This window comes from Athene noctua, chromosome 1 (assembly GCF_965140245.1).
Source record: "Athene noctua chromosome 1, bAthNoc1.hap1.1, whole genome shotgun sequence".
Taxonomy (NCBI): Eukaryota; Metazoa; Chordata; class Aves; order Strigiformes; family Strigidae; genus Athene; species Athene noctua.
In genome coordinates, this window is record NC_134037.1 from 180,324,052 (window position 1) to 180,336,531 (window position 12,480).

At 37.4% G+C, this 12,480-nt stretch overlaps 1 protein-coding gene across 2 annotated transcripts in view; it reads left to right on the plus strand.

The window, feature by feature from the left end:
- Positions 1–12,480, plus strand: part of CTPS2 (CTP synthase 2) — a 76,732-nt gene that overhangs the window by 19,673 nt on the left and 44,579 nt on the right. For both annotated transcript variants that reach the window (XM_074906741.1, XM_074906750.1), the window contains exons 10-13: positions 2,566–2,654; positions 3,406–3,500; positions 4,318–4,380; positions 4,987–5,030. In XM_074906741.1, the coding sequence (XP_074762842.1) occupies positions 2,566–2,654; positions 3,406–3,500; positions 4,318–4,380; positions 4,987–5,030 (291 nt within the window). The remainder of the gene's footprint in view (positions 1–2,565; positions 2,655–3,405; positions 3,501–4,317; positions 4,381–4,986; positions 5,031–12,480) is intronic.

Here is a 12,480-nt window from a genome sequence, read left to right on the forward strand (position 1 = left end):
CTGCTTGAGGGTAGGAAGATTTGACAGACGTATCTGGACAGGCTGGGTTGATGGGCCGAGGCCAATTGTATGAGATTCGATAAGGCTCAGTGCTGGTTCCTGCACCTGAGTCACAACCACCCCATGCAATGCTACAGGCTTGGGGAAGAGTGGCTGGAAAGCTGCCTGGCAGAAAAGAACGTGGGGGTCCTGGGTGAGAGCCGGCTGAACAGGAGCCAGCAGTGTGCCCAGGTGGCCAAGAAGGCCAATGGCATCCTGGCTTGTGTCAGCAATAGCGTGGCCAGCAGGGACAGGGAAGGGATCTTACCCCTGTACTCGGCACTGGTGAGGCTGCACCGTGATTCCTGTGTTCAGTTTTAGGCCCCTCACTACAAGAAAGACATTGAGGTGATGGAGTGTGTCCAGAGAAGGGCAACAAAGCTGGTGAAGGGTCTAGAGCACAGGTCTTGTGAGGAGAGGCCGAGGGAACTGGGGTTGTTTAGCCTGGACGAAAGGAGGCTGATTGGAGACCTTATTGCTCTCTACAACTCCCTGAAAGGAGGTTGTAGCAAGGTGAGTGTTGGTCCCTTCTCCCAAGTAACAAGCAATAGGACAAGAAGAAACAGCCTCAAGTTGTTCCAGGGGAGGATTAGATTGGATATTAGGAAAAATTTCTTCACTGAAAGGTTGTCAAGCTTTGGAACAGGCTTCCCAGGGAGGTGATGGAGTCACCGTTCCTGCAGGTATTTAAAAGATGTGTAGATGTGGCACTTAGGGACATGGTTTAGTGGTGGACTTGGCAATATTAGGTTAATGGTAGGACTTGATGATTTTAAAGATCTTTTCCAACCTAAATGATTCTTTGACTAGAAAAAGGCGAATGTCACACCAGTCTTCAAAAAAGCAAAAAGGAGGATGTGGGGGAATGACAGGTAGTCATCTTTACTTCATTCCCTGTGAAGGTTATAAAGCAAATAGTCCAAAAAGTGTTTTCTGTATTAATGAAAAACAAGGAAGTGGGAATAGAATTAATCCTTGGAGATTTTCAGATCCTGTCTGGAAATGACCCTGGGAAACCTGCTCTAATTTGACCTGCTTCAAGCAGGGGGTTGGGCTAGAGATCTCCCAAGACGCTTTCTGACCTACGTGATTCCGTCAGTCTGAACAGTGTTTTATACTGGCAGCTGCATAGTGGGAAATTTTTATGATCTGTAAATTAACTTTGCTTTTAGCAAAAAAGTGAAAGGTGCCCAGTCTGCAAATACTGTGGTTAGCTTTGTGTGCATCTAGTCTTAAATTCAGCGGGGCTTTTGCATTAACAAGCGTCTGAATCGATGACTGCTGGAACTCCAGTGTGGTGCCGAAATGTTAACAGACAAGGGCTCCTACTGTACTTGCCTGCATGTGCTAACCTCATTAGTGTTTTTGTCCAAAGGCTCTCTGTATAATCCTGTGTTCTGAAGGAACTGCTTAATATTGTATGTGGCATCCAGTTCATAACCTAGCATCCGCATATGTTCATGATGAAATGTTGATGCTGCTTGAAGTGATAAATGTGCTGGCTCAGTGCTTGTCAAGGAAACCACAGTTAACTTCAACTGTAATTAGTTTCTCTTTCCAAAGTCCCAGCATGATAAAGTCTCCGTTTAGTTGGTCCTATAGTATCCTACTAGTATAGAATAACAACATTCATAAGTAGGGTTTTGGGTTTTTTTATTTTTCATGCCTTCTGAAGTGTGGAAACGTAGAAAATGTTTTGTAGAAGGCATTATTATCTGGAAAACTTTCAGCAGTCTTCTTGGTTTCATTTCTCTGCGCACCAATGAGTTCCGTCATTTCAGATGATCTTGTTTTTATGAGGGATGGACTCTACAGCAGGATGCTATGATTTATGTTATTTTGTGAAAAAGACTAACAAAACTAAGAATGAAACTCTGATCTTTTGTGTCCCCAAGTGCAGTACATAGCTGCCTCACTCATTTGCTCTAGTGGTACTTCAGGAGCCATGCCTATTAATGCTAGTAGAGATTCGAAGGCAGTATTTTTAGTAGGACATAGATAATGAGTCTGCCTCTCTCTCTACAATTTATGCTTTCATGACAGTCCCCAGGGAATGCCTTTCTCACAGGCTAGATAATACAGGTTTATCCAGTCTTATGATAAGATTAGATAAACTGTGGCACCCAAAAGCTAGGAATGTGAACACCACATCTCATTTGGATGACAGGATAAAGTCAGCACCACCCCTTGATTGGTGCCCTATTTCCATAGGAAGAAAACCTGAATACACAGTTATGAAGCATTCTAGCAAGTCTGCTTACCCGAAGGATAGCAAAATGAGGATTGGAGGCAGGCAGTACTTTGGAGCTACCTGCAAAGAAGGGGGCATGGATTGCTGCAACTAGAGCAAATACTGGGTCTTCAGAGCAAATATTGGGTATTTAGTGAAGCTATCACAGGTTTATTGGGAAATTCACTTGAAACTCTTAATAGTTTGTCTTAATGCTATTAAAAACTTGGTTATATAACGTATGCTGCTCCTTCTGTGGAATAAAAGACTGTTTTATTGCATGTTTTTTTTATTAGTACATAGATTCAACAGAACTTGAACATTCTACAGAAGTGGAGAACTCAGTGAAATATCACCAGGCATGGCACAAACTGTGCAAAGCAGAGTAAGTGTTACATATTCAAAATGCAGACTGTGATATTTATTTCATGTAGTGAAAAATACTTCAGTAAATAATTTCTCAGTTCATCCAAACTTCTGTTACTTACGTAAAGGGATAGATGAGCACGGTTGGTGACAAAGCTTCGGGCATAGAAAATTACAGAATCAACCTATGTCCTCAAACTCTAATCTCTTGAGACAAGTTGCAATAGTTTGGTGGTTGTTTTTCTTTTTGGATAGCTAGACTTTACAGTGCAGGTCAGTTGTCAAAGATTTTCCTTTGTCAGCATGCATCATAGTGAAAGGTAGTTAGATAAAAGCTTGGTAAATGCTGGTGACGCTCTGCAGACATCTCTGTTAAGAATAATTTCTGGGATTTCAATTTGTGTTTCTAAAGGGATGTTGTTTCCTGTCAAAATGCATTTAATCTCTTCAGTATTACTCAGTAGACATAAAGTTTTGTTGTTAAGATCCTAGAGTAATGAATATGTAGCTGGTTTATTTAAGCAGTGGGAATTTCACTGAGAAACATGAGGTTGATCAGATGAGAATTGGGGTGGGTAGATGAGACATATCTCTAAATGTGGAGTTAAATTCTGTGTGTTCTGAATGGTCATACAAATGATCATTCAAACATATGCCTGTCATGCATTGTGATTGCTTTGTTCCTCAAAAGACTTTCTTCATTTTGTATGAACTTCCTTTGCTGGGTTGATTCTACATGTTGATTATTTTATATATGTTTGTCATTACAGTGGCATTCTGGTCCCAGGAGGGTTTGGAATTAGGGGAACAGAAGGCAAACTCCAAGCTATCTCCTGGGCAAGAACAAAGAAAAAACCTTTTCTTGGTAAGATCGTTAGAGTCAGAACTCACTGTGTTTTGGAGGTGTAGAGCAAGCTAATTGATAGCAAGCTACTTGATTTGATTAAAAAAAATGCACACATTAGCGAAGGATTCTGTCTTAGGGAAGTACGTGTGCTGTTGTGAATATTTGCCCTGTAAATAATGGGCAGGGTCATAGTCATGTACTACATCTGCTGCATAAGGAAGGAAGAAAAAGACTATCCCTACTCCAAAGGTTTTATTTGCTATATTCACATTTTATGTGGAGAGTCTTTGCTTACAGATAGTAATCAGTTTGCGGAAAACATAGGTGTCATTGGACACATTTGATATATTAAATAACTTTTATTGATTTACTGGTATATTTTATTATGGTAAAGTGTAAAGATGCTATCTGATGTATAACCTAAGTGCTGTTTGGGTAAGTGCCTCTGAAGCTTTGGTTCCTACTCCATGTTTCTTACAGTTTTCTGAGTGACTACCTCAACTAGTTGCCAAAGCAAAATTTGAATCTGGATATACCCAGGCTTTCAGCTTCTCTTTGTCTTTATAGTAATTATTGGTAAAATAGATGGGAGGAAAAAAAAATCTTTCAAAGGGCTTAAAGCACATAATTGTGTCACATGTATTTACAGTGTGGCAATTCTGAAGAGTGAGTTTTACACTGAGCAGCCATTTTTGTTTTATCTTTTTGGTAAGTCTGTGTATATACACTGTGTACCAAGATTTCTAAGTAGTCAAATTTAAGACAGAACAGTAAGTAATTTGTCAGTCCTGCACTTTGTCCCATTAAATTCTGGGGGTTTTGTCGTCTTTTCTAGGAGTTTGCCTGGGAATGCAATTAGCAGTTGTGGAGTTTGCAAGAAACTGTTTGAATTGGAAAGGTGAGTTCAGTATACATGCTAGCATGACTGTGATTTGCTTAGAAGAACTTCTATATGTAAAATGTATATCTATTATTAAAACTATTATATAGATCCCATGATCATTAGGCACTTAACTCTTGCAACATGGTCATTTTCAGCTGAGCTACCTTTCTGTACAAAGGAGTAGGAACTCTTATTCAGGTTGCTTGAAAACTGCTTCTTGGTCTAACAAGTGTAGAAGAAAGTGTGCTTACAGTTCACCTTTGTGTCCTCTTCCTGGAGTGCACAGGTGGTGAGGAATAAGAAGTGAGAAGCAGTTTTCTCACTTGCTTTCAGTAGTTGAAGTAGCCAAACCATAGCCATTGCAGTAGTAGTATGAAGAGATTTAGCTCACCCAATGAGTTTCTAAGAGCTGAGAGGAAAGTTTTGGGAAGTAGGAAAGGGAGCGTGTGCAACTGAGATCATATGCTTCCTGGGGTTGCTTTACAAGTGGTGCAGGATGTGTTTCAACATATAAGACTAGCTTACATGCAGACAACCCCTAAAATGCCACAGAACTGTTACGATGAGTTTGTAGTGCATGTAGATCAATGGAAATGTACTGTGTTTAAACTTCTGTTGTAGATGCAAATTCTACAGAATTTGACCCAGACACGAAAAACCCTGTTGTAAGTACTGATTTTCTTTTTCCTGCATGTTTTGTCAACACACATCTGTTGTTAAAAAGGGAGTTATCTCTGTGTAAGTTAAGATCAATCTATATTTTTACATGGTAGGGCATGAAGAGGTGTCCACTGTCCTTATTTAGTATTGTTTTAAAAAATTGTTTTTTAATAGTCCCTTGCCTTCACCTGCTCAGTTCTGTAATTTGCCTTAGCTTTATTTTGTAGTTTTTCTAATAGTTTCCTTGGATGTAAACTGATGCTGTGAGTAGGCAATAATGATTGTTTGCTTTACTAGAGAATAAAATATAAAGGGAAGCTGGAAAGTGTAGCACAAAGCTATTATCAAAATATAAATTTATATAAAAAGATAAAGATTATATGGAACACTGTTGAAAAATACTTGTCTTTCCTTTATACAAATAGTATAAACAGTTACTACACCCCTCTTCCCCCATGCATCTCACAGTCCTCCTCTTGAGAAAAATATCAGTGCTCTAAATGTATCATAGGCCCATGGTGTAATTTTAGAATGGAGTTCTTCTAAGTATCTCCTAGTTCAGAGAGTATGGCATCACATTGTCATAATAGTAGAACTTAAAAATTATCAGTAAGAGGATTTTTAAGAAAATAAAAAGGAACAGAAATATATGTGAGAAATAAAGTATTATTTTTGTGTAAGATGTAAATACCTGTTCTAGTGATAAATTAAGTGGGTTGCTCATAGTGACCTACTGTTTCTGTATCAATTTCCTTCAGAAGAGTTTTGTTGGGATTTGTAAGTAAAATGTATTTTTTTCCACTTCTACTTAGTCTGAAATATGCAAATAGAAGGTTTTAAAAACATTTGACCTGTTTGTCAATGTTATTTATATGCATAGGAGAGATAATCAAGTCTGAACTTTTGAAGGTGAAGGTAAATTAGATACCTTCAGCATTTCAGTGTGAGACTTGCTGCTAAAACTTGATGGCATTTGGAAATGTCTTCAGGTTAACAAAAGTAAACTTTTCATTTGGCATCAAATTTGTGGGCTTGCCATTGTAAGAGGTCTTTTCCTTCACCCTTCTTGACTGTATGTGAAGACATACTCTTTCACTGAAGGGATTAATTTTGTAATAGAAATATGTTGTAAAATGTGGAAGATGTTGAAAGCTTACTATAAAGCTTTCTCTTACTTTAGGGAAGCAAGAGGGATAGTACAGAAGACAGATTCTGGGACATCTTTATTTCTAGGGCTTTTTAGTGCCAGTTTTATTTAACTTCTTGTGATTACGTTTCAGCTAGTCACCTCAGGTACCTTTTCAGGATGCAGTCATATCATTAGAAGGGCGTGAGTCACCCTTTGAAACTGCTGGTTTCTCTATTATTTGAAGGGTTGTTCACGGTAGCTGACAGTAACGCAGAGCTCCACACTTAGCTGAAGTCAGAACGCAGATGTTTGACTGCTGGGGCCCTACCAGCAGTTTCTTCTGTTACAGAAATTGTAGTGTGTATTGGTACATCTAGGACAAAATTTTATTCCACAAGTAATTAACCGAGTTACTTGCAGTTTGCATTCAAGGACAACTACGGTATATATGTTAGAGACTATTATGTGTACATAGAATGAAGAAAATAATGGAGTGAATGTATGTGTTATAGAAGATGAATAAAGTGTTTACAACTGAATCAGTATGCTTGCAGTATATGTAATGGATATTCTTCTGTTCTGAACTACATTAAGGTTCTGAAATTGGTTATTACCAGTCATATTTCAGTATCTTAACCTGATCTTTGACATCTCAGTTCTGGGCGAGAAACAGATGTAAATCATTCCAAGGGGTAAATTTACACTATCAATAATTGTAACTGCTGAATAATAGATCTTAGCAGAGTCCATCTGGTGCTAAAAACTGTTTAGATATTCTTTGTAATAGCAGATCAATAGAAATGATTGGAAGAGAAGCAGATTAGTGAAGCTTGCGAGCTATTAAACTGATGTAGATGTTTCATTATCCAAGAAAGTTAATTGGAAACACTGTTATCAGCACTGGTAATACATTGTGATGTCATTGTGTGGTTCAGCTAAGTGCTAATTTAGGACCAAAGCAGTGTACTTTTCTTTTGGTTCCTGCTCATTTGGAAACTGAAGGGAGAGAAGAAAGGCACTGGTGAGGCAGTAGTTCTGTTTCCTTTTATTTTTAAGAAAAAGGAAAAAAGACAAAAGTTTGAAGAAGTAGTTTGGCAGGGGAACTGAGGGACAACCATAAAATATGCAACTACTTACGTCCCTTCTAATTTGCTAAGCATTGAATGAAATACTTAGAACTCTACTCACCAAGGTTGGTAGTGTCTTCTAAAGTATATATAAAATATCTTCATCTACTTTGCTTCCCTTTTGTCTTCATCTATGGGAATTTGAACCTTTTTATTAGAAGAAAGACCAAGATCATCAAGTAATCATGGAACTGAGAATTAAGCTTGCAAAGGAAAAACAAGTGGCCGAAATGAGAAATTATGTTCCTGGCATTGCTGTGTCTCAGTTAAAATAACACAGGTTATTGTACTATAGAAAAACATTGTCTGCATTCGTAAAAAGTTTTGAGCATCGTAAAAGGGTTTCACATGATGAGGCAATTGTGACTTGTTCTGTTTTGAATGAGTGCACAACTGAACGTGGAAATGTAGAGAATCATTACACAATGTTGCTCAACCAGGGCTCTGCAAAAGCACCCATGAGTAACTAACTTCATATAGAAGGGAAACCCTGTATAACCCTGTATTGCTTGTTTGGGGGAATATTGATATCAGTTATACTGGTGTGTAAATGACTGCAAGTATTGTAGAATTAAGATTTCAAATGCCTTGGAAAAAATAGTAGTATCTGCATACAAAAAGTGGAAGTTAATGACTTAATGTAAAATGGCGCAAATTGTGTTTTTAAAATACTGTAGGGAAAAAAAAAATCCTAAGCTGAATGATGAAAACTTAGAGGAAATGGGACCTGGAATTTGAGAATATTAATAAGCTGTGATTTATAAGCTGTGTTTGAGAGATTTGAAGTTGCTATTAGATGTTTTAATTTAGACTTAAATTAAAAATGTGTACTCTGAAGAAAAAAGCCCCAGATCTCTGGTATGGCAGTTATCTGTATTCACCAGACCATACCATTTACACTATCAAATATCACTGTAAGGTTTTGACTTCCATTCCTCTTTAACACATGTTTGATTTTAGTAGGGAAAATGAGGGAGGTGCATTAGCACTGGTCAGAGTGCCTCAAGTTCTTGATCTCATCTTGGTTGATTATTTGCAGGTCATATTCTCATATATTCTTAGGCTTTCTGCTTTCTTTCTAGCCTTTTGGATAATAACGATAGGTAAATTGTTACTGTTCTTTACAGGGAAGATAGCTGTTCAGAGAAGTAATGCATTTGCTTGAGAGTAGTGCTTAGTATGAGTTTTCTGTTGCAAATGATAATTTTAAGGTCACACCTGGAGGGTAGTGGTAAAGAGCTCTTTTTCAAACTGACAACCTGTCACAAGTGGGGTCCCCCAGGGGTTGATAATGGGCGCAATGCTGTTTAATAGCTTTGTAAGTGATTTGGATGATGAGATCAGGTGTACCCTGATGAAGTTTGCTGATGATACCAAACTGTGAGGGGGGGAAGTGGACAATTCAGGAGAGCCACCCTGCAGGAAGACCCGGATAGGCTGGAAGAGTGGGCTAGCAAGTACCTTATGAAGTTCAACAAGGACAAGTGTAGGGTCTTGCACCTGGGAAAACATAATGCAGGAGTACAGCACAGGCTGAGATCTGCCTGGCCGGGGAGCAGCTCTGTGGAAAGGGACCTGGGGATCCTGGTGGAGAACAAGCTTGGCACAAGCGAACAGTGAGCTGCTGCAGCAGTGCAAAGCAACAGGATGCTGGATTGCATCAACATAGGCATCACCGGCAGAGAGAATAAAGTTGTTATCCCACTCTACTAGGTGCTTGTCAGGGCACAGCTGGAATACTGTGTTCACTTTTGATCCCTGCTATGCAAAAAAGATGTGGACAGGCTGGAGAGTGTCCAGAGAAGAACTGCAATGATGATCAAGGGACTGGGAATCCTGCTGTGTTAGGAAACGCCGAGAGAACTGGGCTTGTTCAGCCTCAAGAAGAGATGGCCTAGGGGAGACTTTATCACCATGTTCCAGTGTTTAAAGGGTGGCTCCAAAGAAGATGGAGACTCCCTTTTCACAAAGAGTGATATGGAAAAGACAGGGGGTAATGGGTACAAGTTACTCCTGGGGAGATTCCAGTTGAACACAAGAGGAAAATTTATTACAATGAGAATAATCAGCCACTGGAATGATGTCCCCAGGGAAGTGGTGGATTCCCCAACATTGAACACTTTTAAGATTCAGCTGGACAGGGTGTTGGGCTGTCTTGTCTTTCTTTTGCCAAGAAAGGTTGGACCAGATGATGCCTGGTGCCTTCCACCCTAGTATTATATGATTATATGGAAATTAACTCATTTAAAAGGAAATTGTATAGTCTGTGAACTGCTAATGAACTGGATTCACTGGATGGCAAAAGAGTTAATTATTTTATTCCATTTCCCTCATCTTCCTCTACTATTAAACTTATATTTTTTGGATGAGCCTTTTAATTATATTTTTTGTTAATTTTATTGCAACTGCATCTAATAGTGCTGTAGGAAAAGGAAAAAAAGACTTCCCAGAAATAATTCTAATGCACTTTTTTTTTAATTTAAAAAAAGCTAATTTTAACTGTGACCATTGTTCTTTGTGATCCACTGCATCTTGTGTAGGATCATGAAACTTCAGATACTGCACCCTGTAAAATAAGTACATTTTTTCTAAACTGAAGAAATTGTGCAGAAATCGATTTTGCCAATAGGTGACACTCTTGTAACGTTTGTTTCTTGATGACCGCTTTTCCTATTCAGGATGTCAGCAACCTGACAATTAAAAATTTTCTAAGGTTGTCTTAAGAGATGAAAAGGAACGTATGTCCCACTCATGCAAAAGCACCTTTTAAAATTCTGTGATCTTACTTATGTGTGTAAAGTAGCTAATATAGCTTAGAAAGCAAATGCGTGAGTATATTTAGTTTTGAAATCAAAGCATATTTTTCATTTAGAAATTTTTTTCATAAACCAGAAAAAAAAGTAATACATATTACTATTTTCTATTTTTTTTTTTTCTTCCAAGAAACATAACACATTTTAACAGCTGAAGCATTTGTGTAGAAAAGTGGTCCAGGAGCCTGTTAGAACATTTATGTCATGTTTAAATACTGTAATTTTTGAGGCTTCTATTCATGCATCAGGAGTGTGAATTACTTTATTCCTTATTTCATGGAGGAGAAATTCAGGGATAGAAACTACTGTGTGCACTTGATAGGCTTTGCAGTTAAGTTGAGTCTTTAAGACCTTAAGTAACTCTGAGATCTAACTGATTTATCAGGATAATGGGTGATGTTGATGTTAAAATTCAGTCCAAATTCCAAGTTCTCTGGTAGTATTAGTTCCTAATCCACTGAATTACTTGTCTTCAAACTTTTCATTCTTCTCATTTCTCTTCTTTTTCACTGATTTCCTCTTAAATATTAATGCCCATGGATTACATGTGTGAAAATACATGTCACAGGGAATCATGCAGTGAAAAAGTTAAAACTGCACCAAATAAATCTAATTGTTTAAATTTCAACAGCAATCACTCAGTTCCTGTATATAATGTATTCCCATTTACAAGAGTCATAACAAAAAAGTACATACTTACGTAAATATAATTTGAAATGAACATGTAATGTTGCAGTCATCATACTTAGAATTGTTACATTGTTATGGAAAATAAGTACTTTATGTTTAAAAAATTTGAACTGTTTGCTGTATGGAAGCATTGTCTTATGTGAATGATGAAACCGAACTAGGAGGAGTATTGGATGTATGCCCTAGGGGACACTCCTCAAATGGAATGATACATCTTTGCTTTTATGTGTTTTAGAAACCATTTGATTTTAGTTGCTCTAGAGGTCCAAAGAACAGCTTGGGCAAAGTAGGGTTCGTTAAACAATGCTTTCTCAGATGTCACATGGAATAGAAATGGGTAGTTCTGAACTAATTGTGAGGCAGTTTAGCTGGAAAGTGTGGCTAGCAAATGTGCAGGAAACAATACAAGACATACTTTGTTTTATGTCAAATCTTTATTCTGTATATTTTAAAATCATAACAAATCTGGGGGTTTAGGTGTATGTATAATGTACACGAATGCCAGGCTCTTCTCCATCAAAGCAGTGATACTGATTCTTGCAGATGCGTTACTGTCCTGTACCAGTTATCTTTTTTATAAGCATCACAAATTCATCAAAGCTGACACTTCCATCATTATTTTTGTCCAACGATTTAATTATGTTATCAAGTGAGAATGAATCCTGGTTTTATAGGAAAAGAATTAAAAAAAAAAAAAGAGAGAGAGAATGAAATAAATAGATTACCATGACTATTATCATATGAGGAGTATTGCCAAGAAGTGATGCAGTCAATAACAGTCAGTGTTACTTGAGGGTGTTACTGTTAGTGTTGTATTTACCAGTTTTACTGGTTAAACTAGAAATACAGTGCCTGCTATTGCCTGCCAAAAATGTTATCAAAGATATGATAACCACTTGAGAAGTATCAAGTATTACTCAGGTTACTTCAGTCTTGTGGGTAAATTTGGAATTTAGGAAATGGACCAGGTGGAATAGCTACAGCATGTACATCATCACCAATAAAAATAAATATGCATACCACCTACTGCTTTATTAGGTACTAATTTGAGCCCTGCATACACTATTTGAAAATGTGTTGTTACTTTCATTAGGCTTTGGACCAGGACCTGAGAGTCTCTTTCCTTCCCCTTTTCCCCTCTTTACTAGGAATACTATATTCACTGCTGAAAAATTCTTACTAATGTATTAAATACAGTTTAGATCATTAGATCCTTTTATTTGTCATGTCTGCTAGAGTGCATGTAATGTCCTGATGCAGTGAGTATTCTGATAACATCCCTGATCAGGCTAGTTAAATAATATAAAACCAGTTTTGATTTATAATTAACATTTTTTAAATGTTTTCTTTCTTCATACTTAATGTGTATACATGTTTTGTAATGTCCTGTCCTGCTTTTGTATTGATTTATTGTGGTGCCATGTATTTCTGCAAACAGAGTAGGTACTTGAAAATGCCTGATATCCAAACAGAAAACATCAGTATTGTTTTCCCTGAACACTTGTATTTCCACATATCTAGAAAAATGGGTATGGTGCTAAATTGTCTACAGCTAATATAAAAAAAGTATTATATTTCAAAATTTGCCATCACTTTTTCTGTTTATTTTTGGCAATTAATTTCTGACACATTTGGGTTTTTTTTAAAATCAAAAAACCCCACACAAATAAAACACAAGTTTTTTTTTCCTTTAATT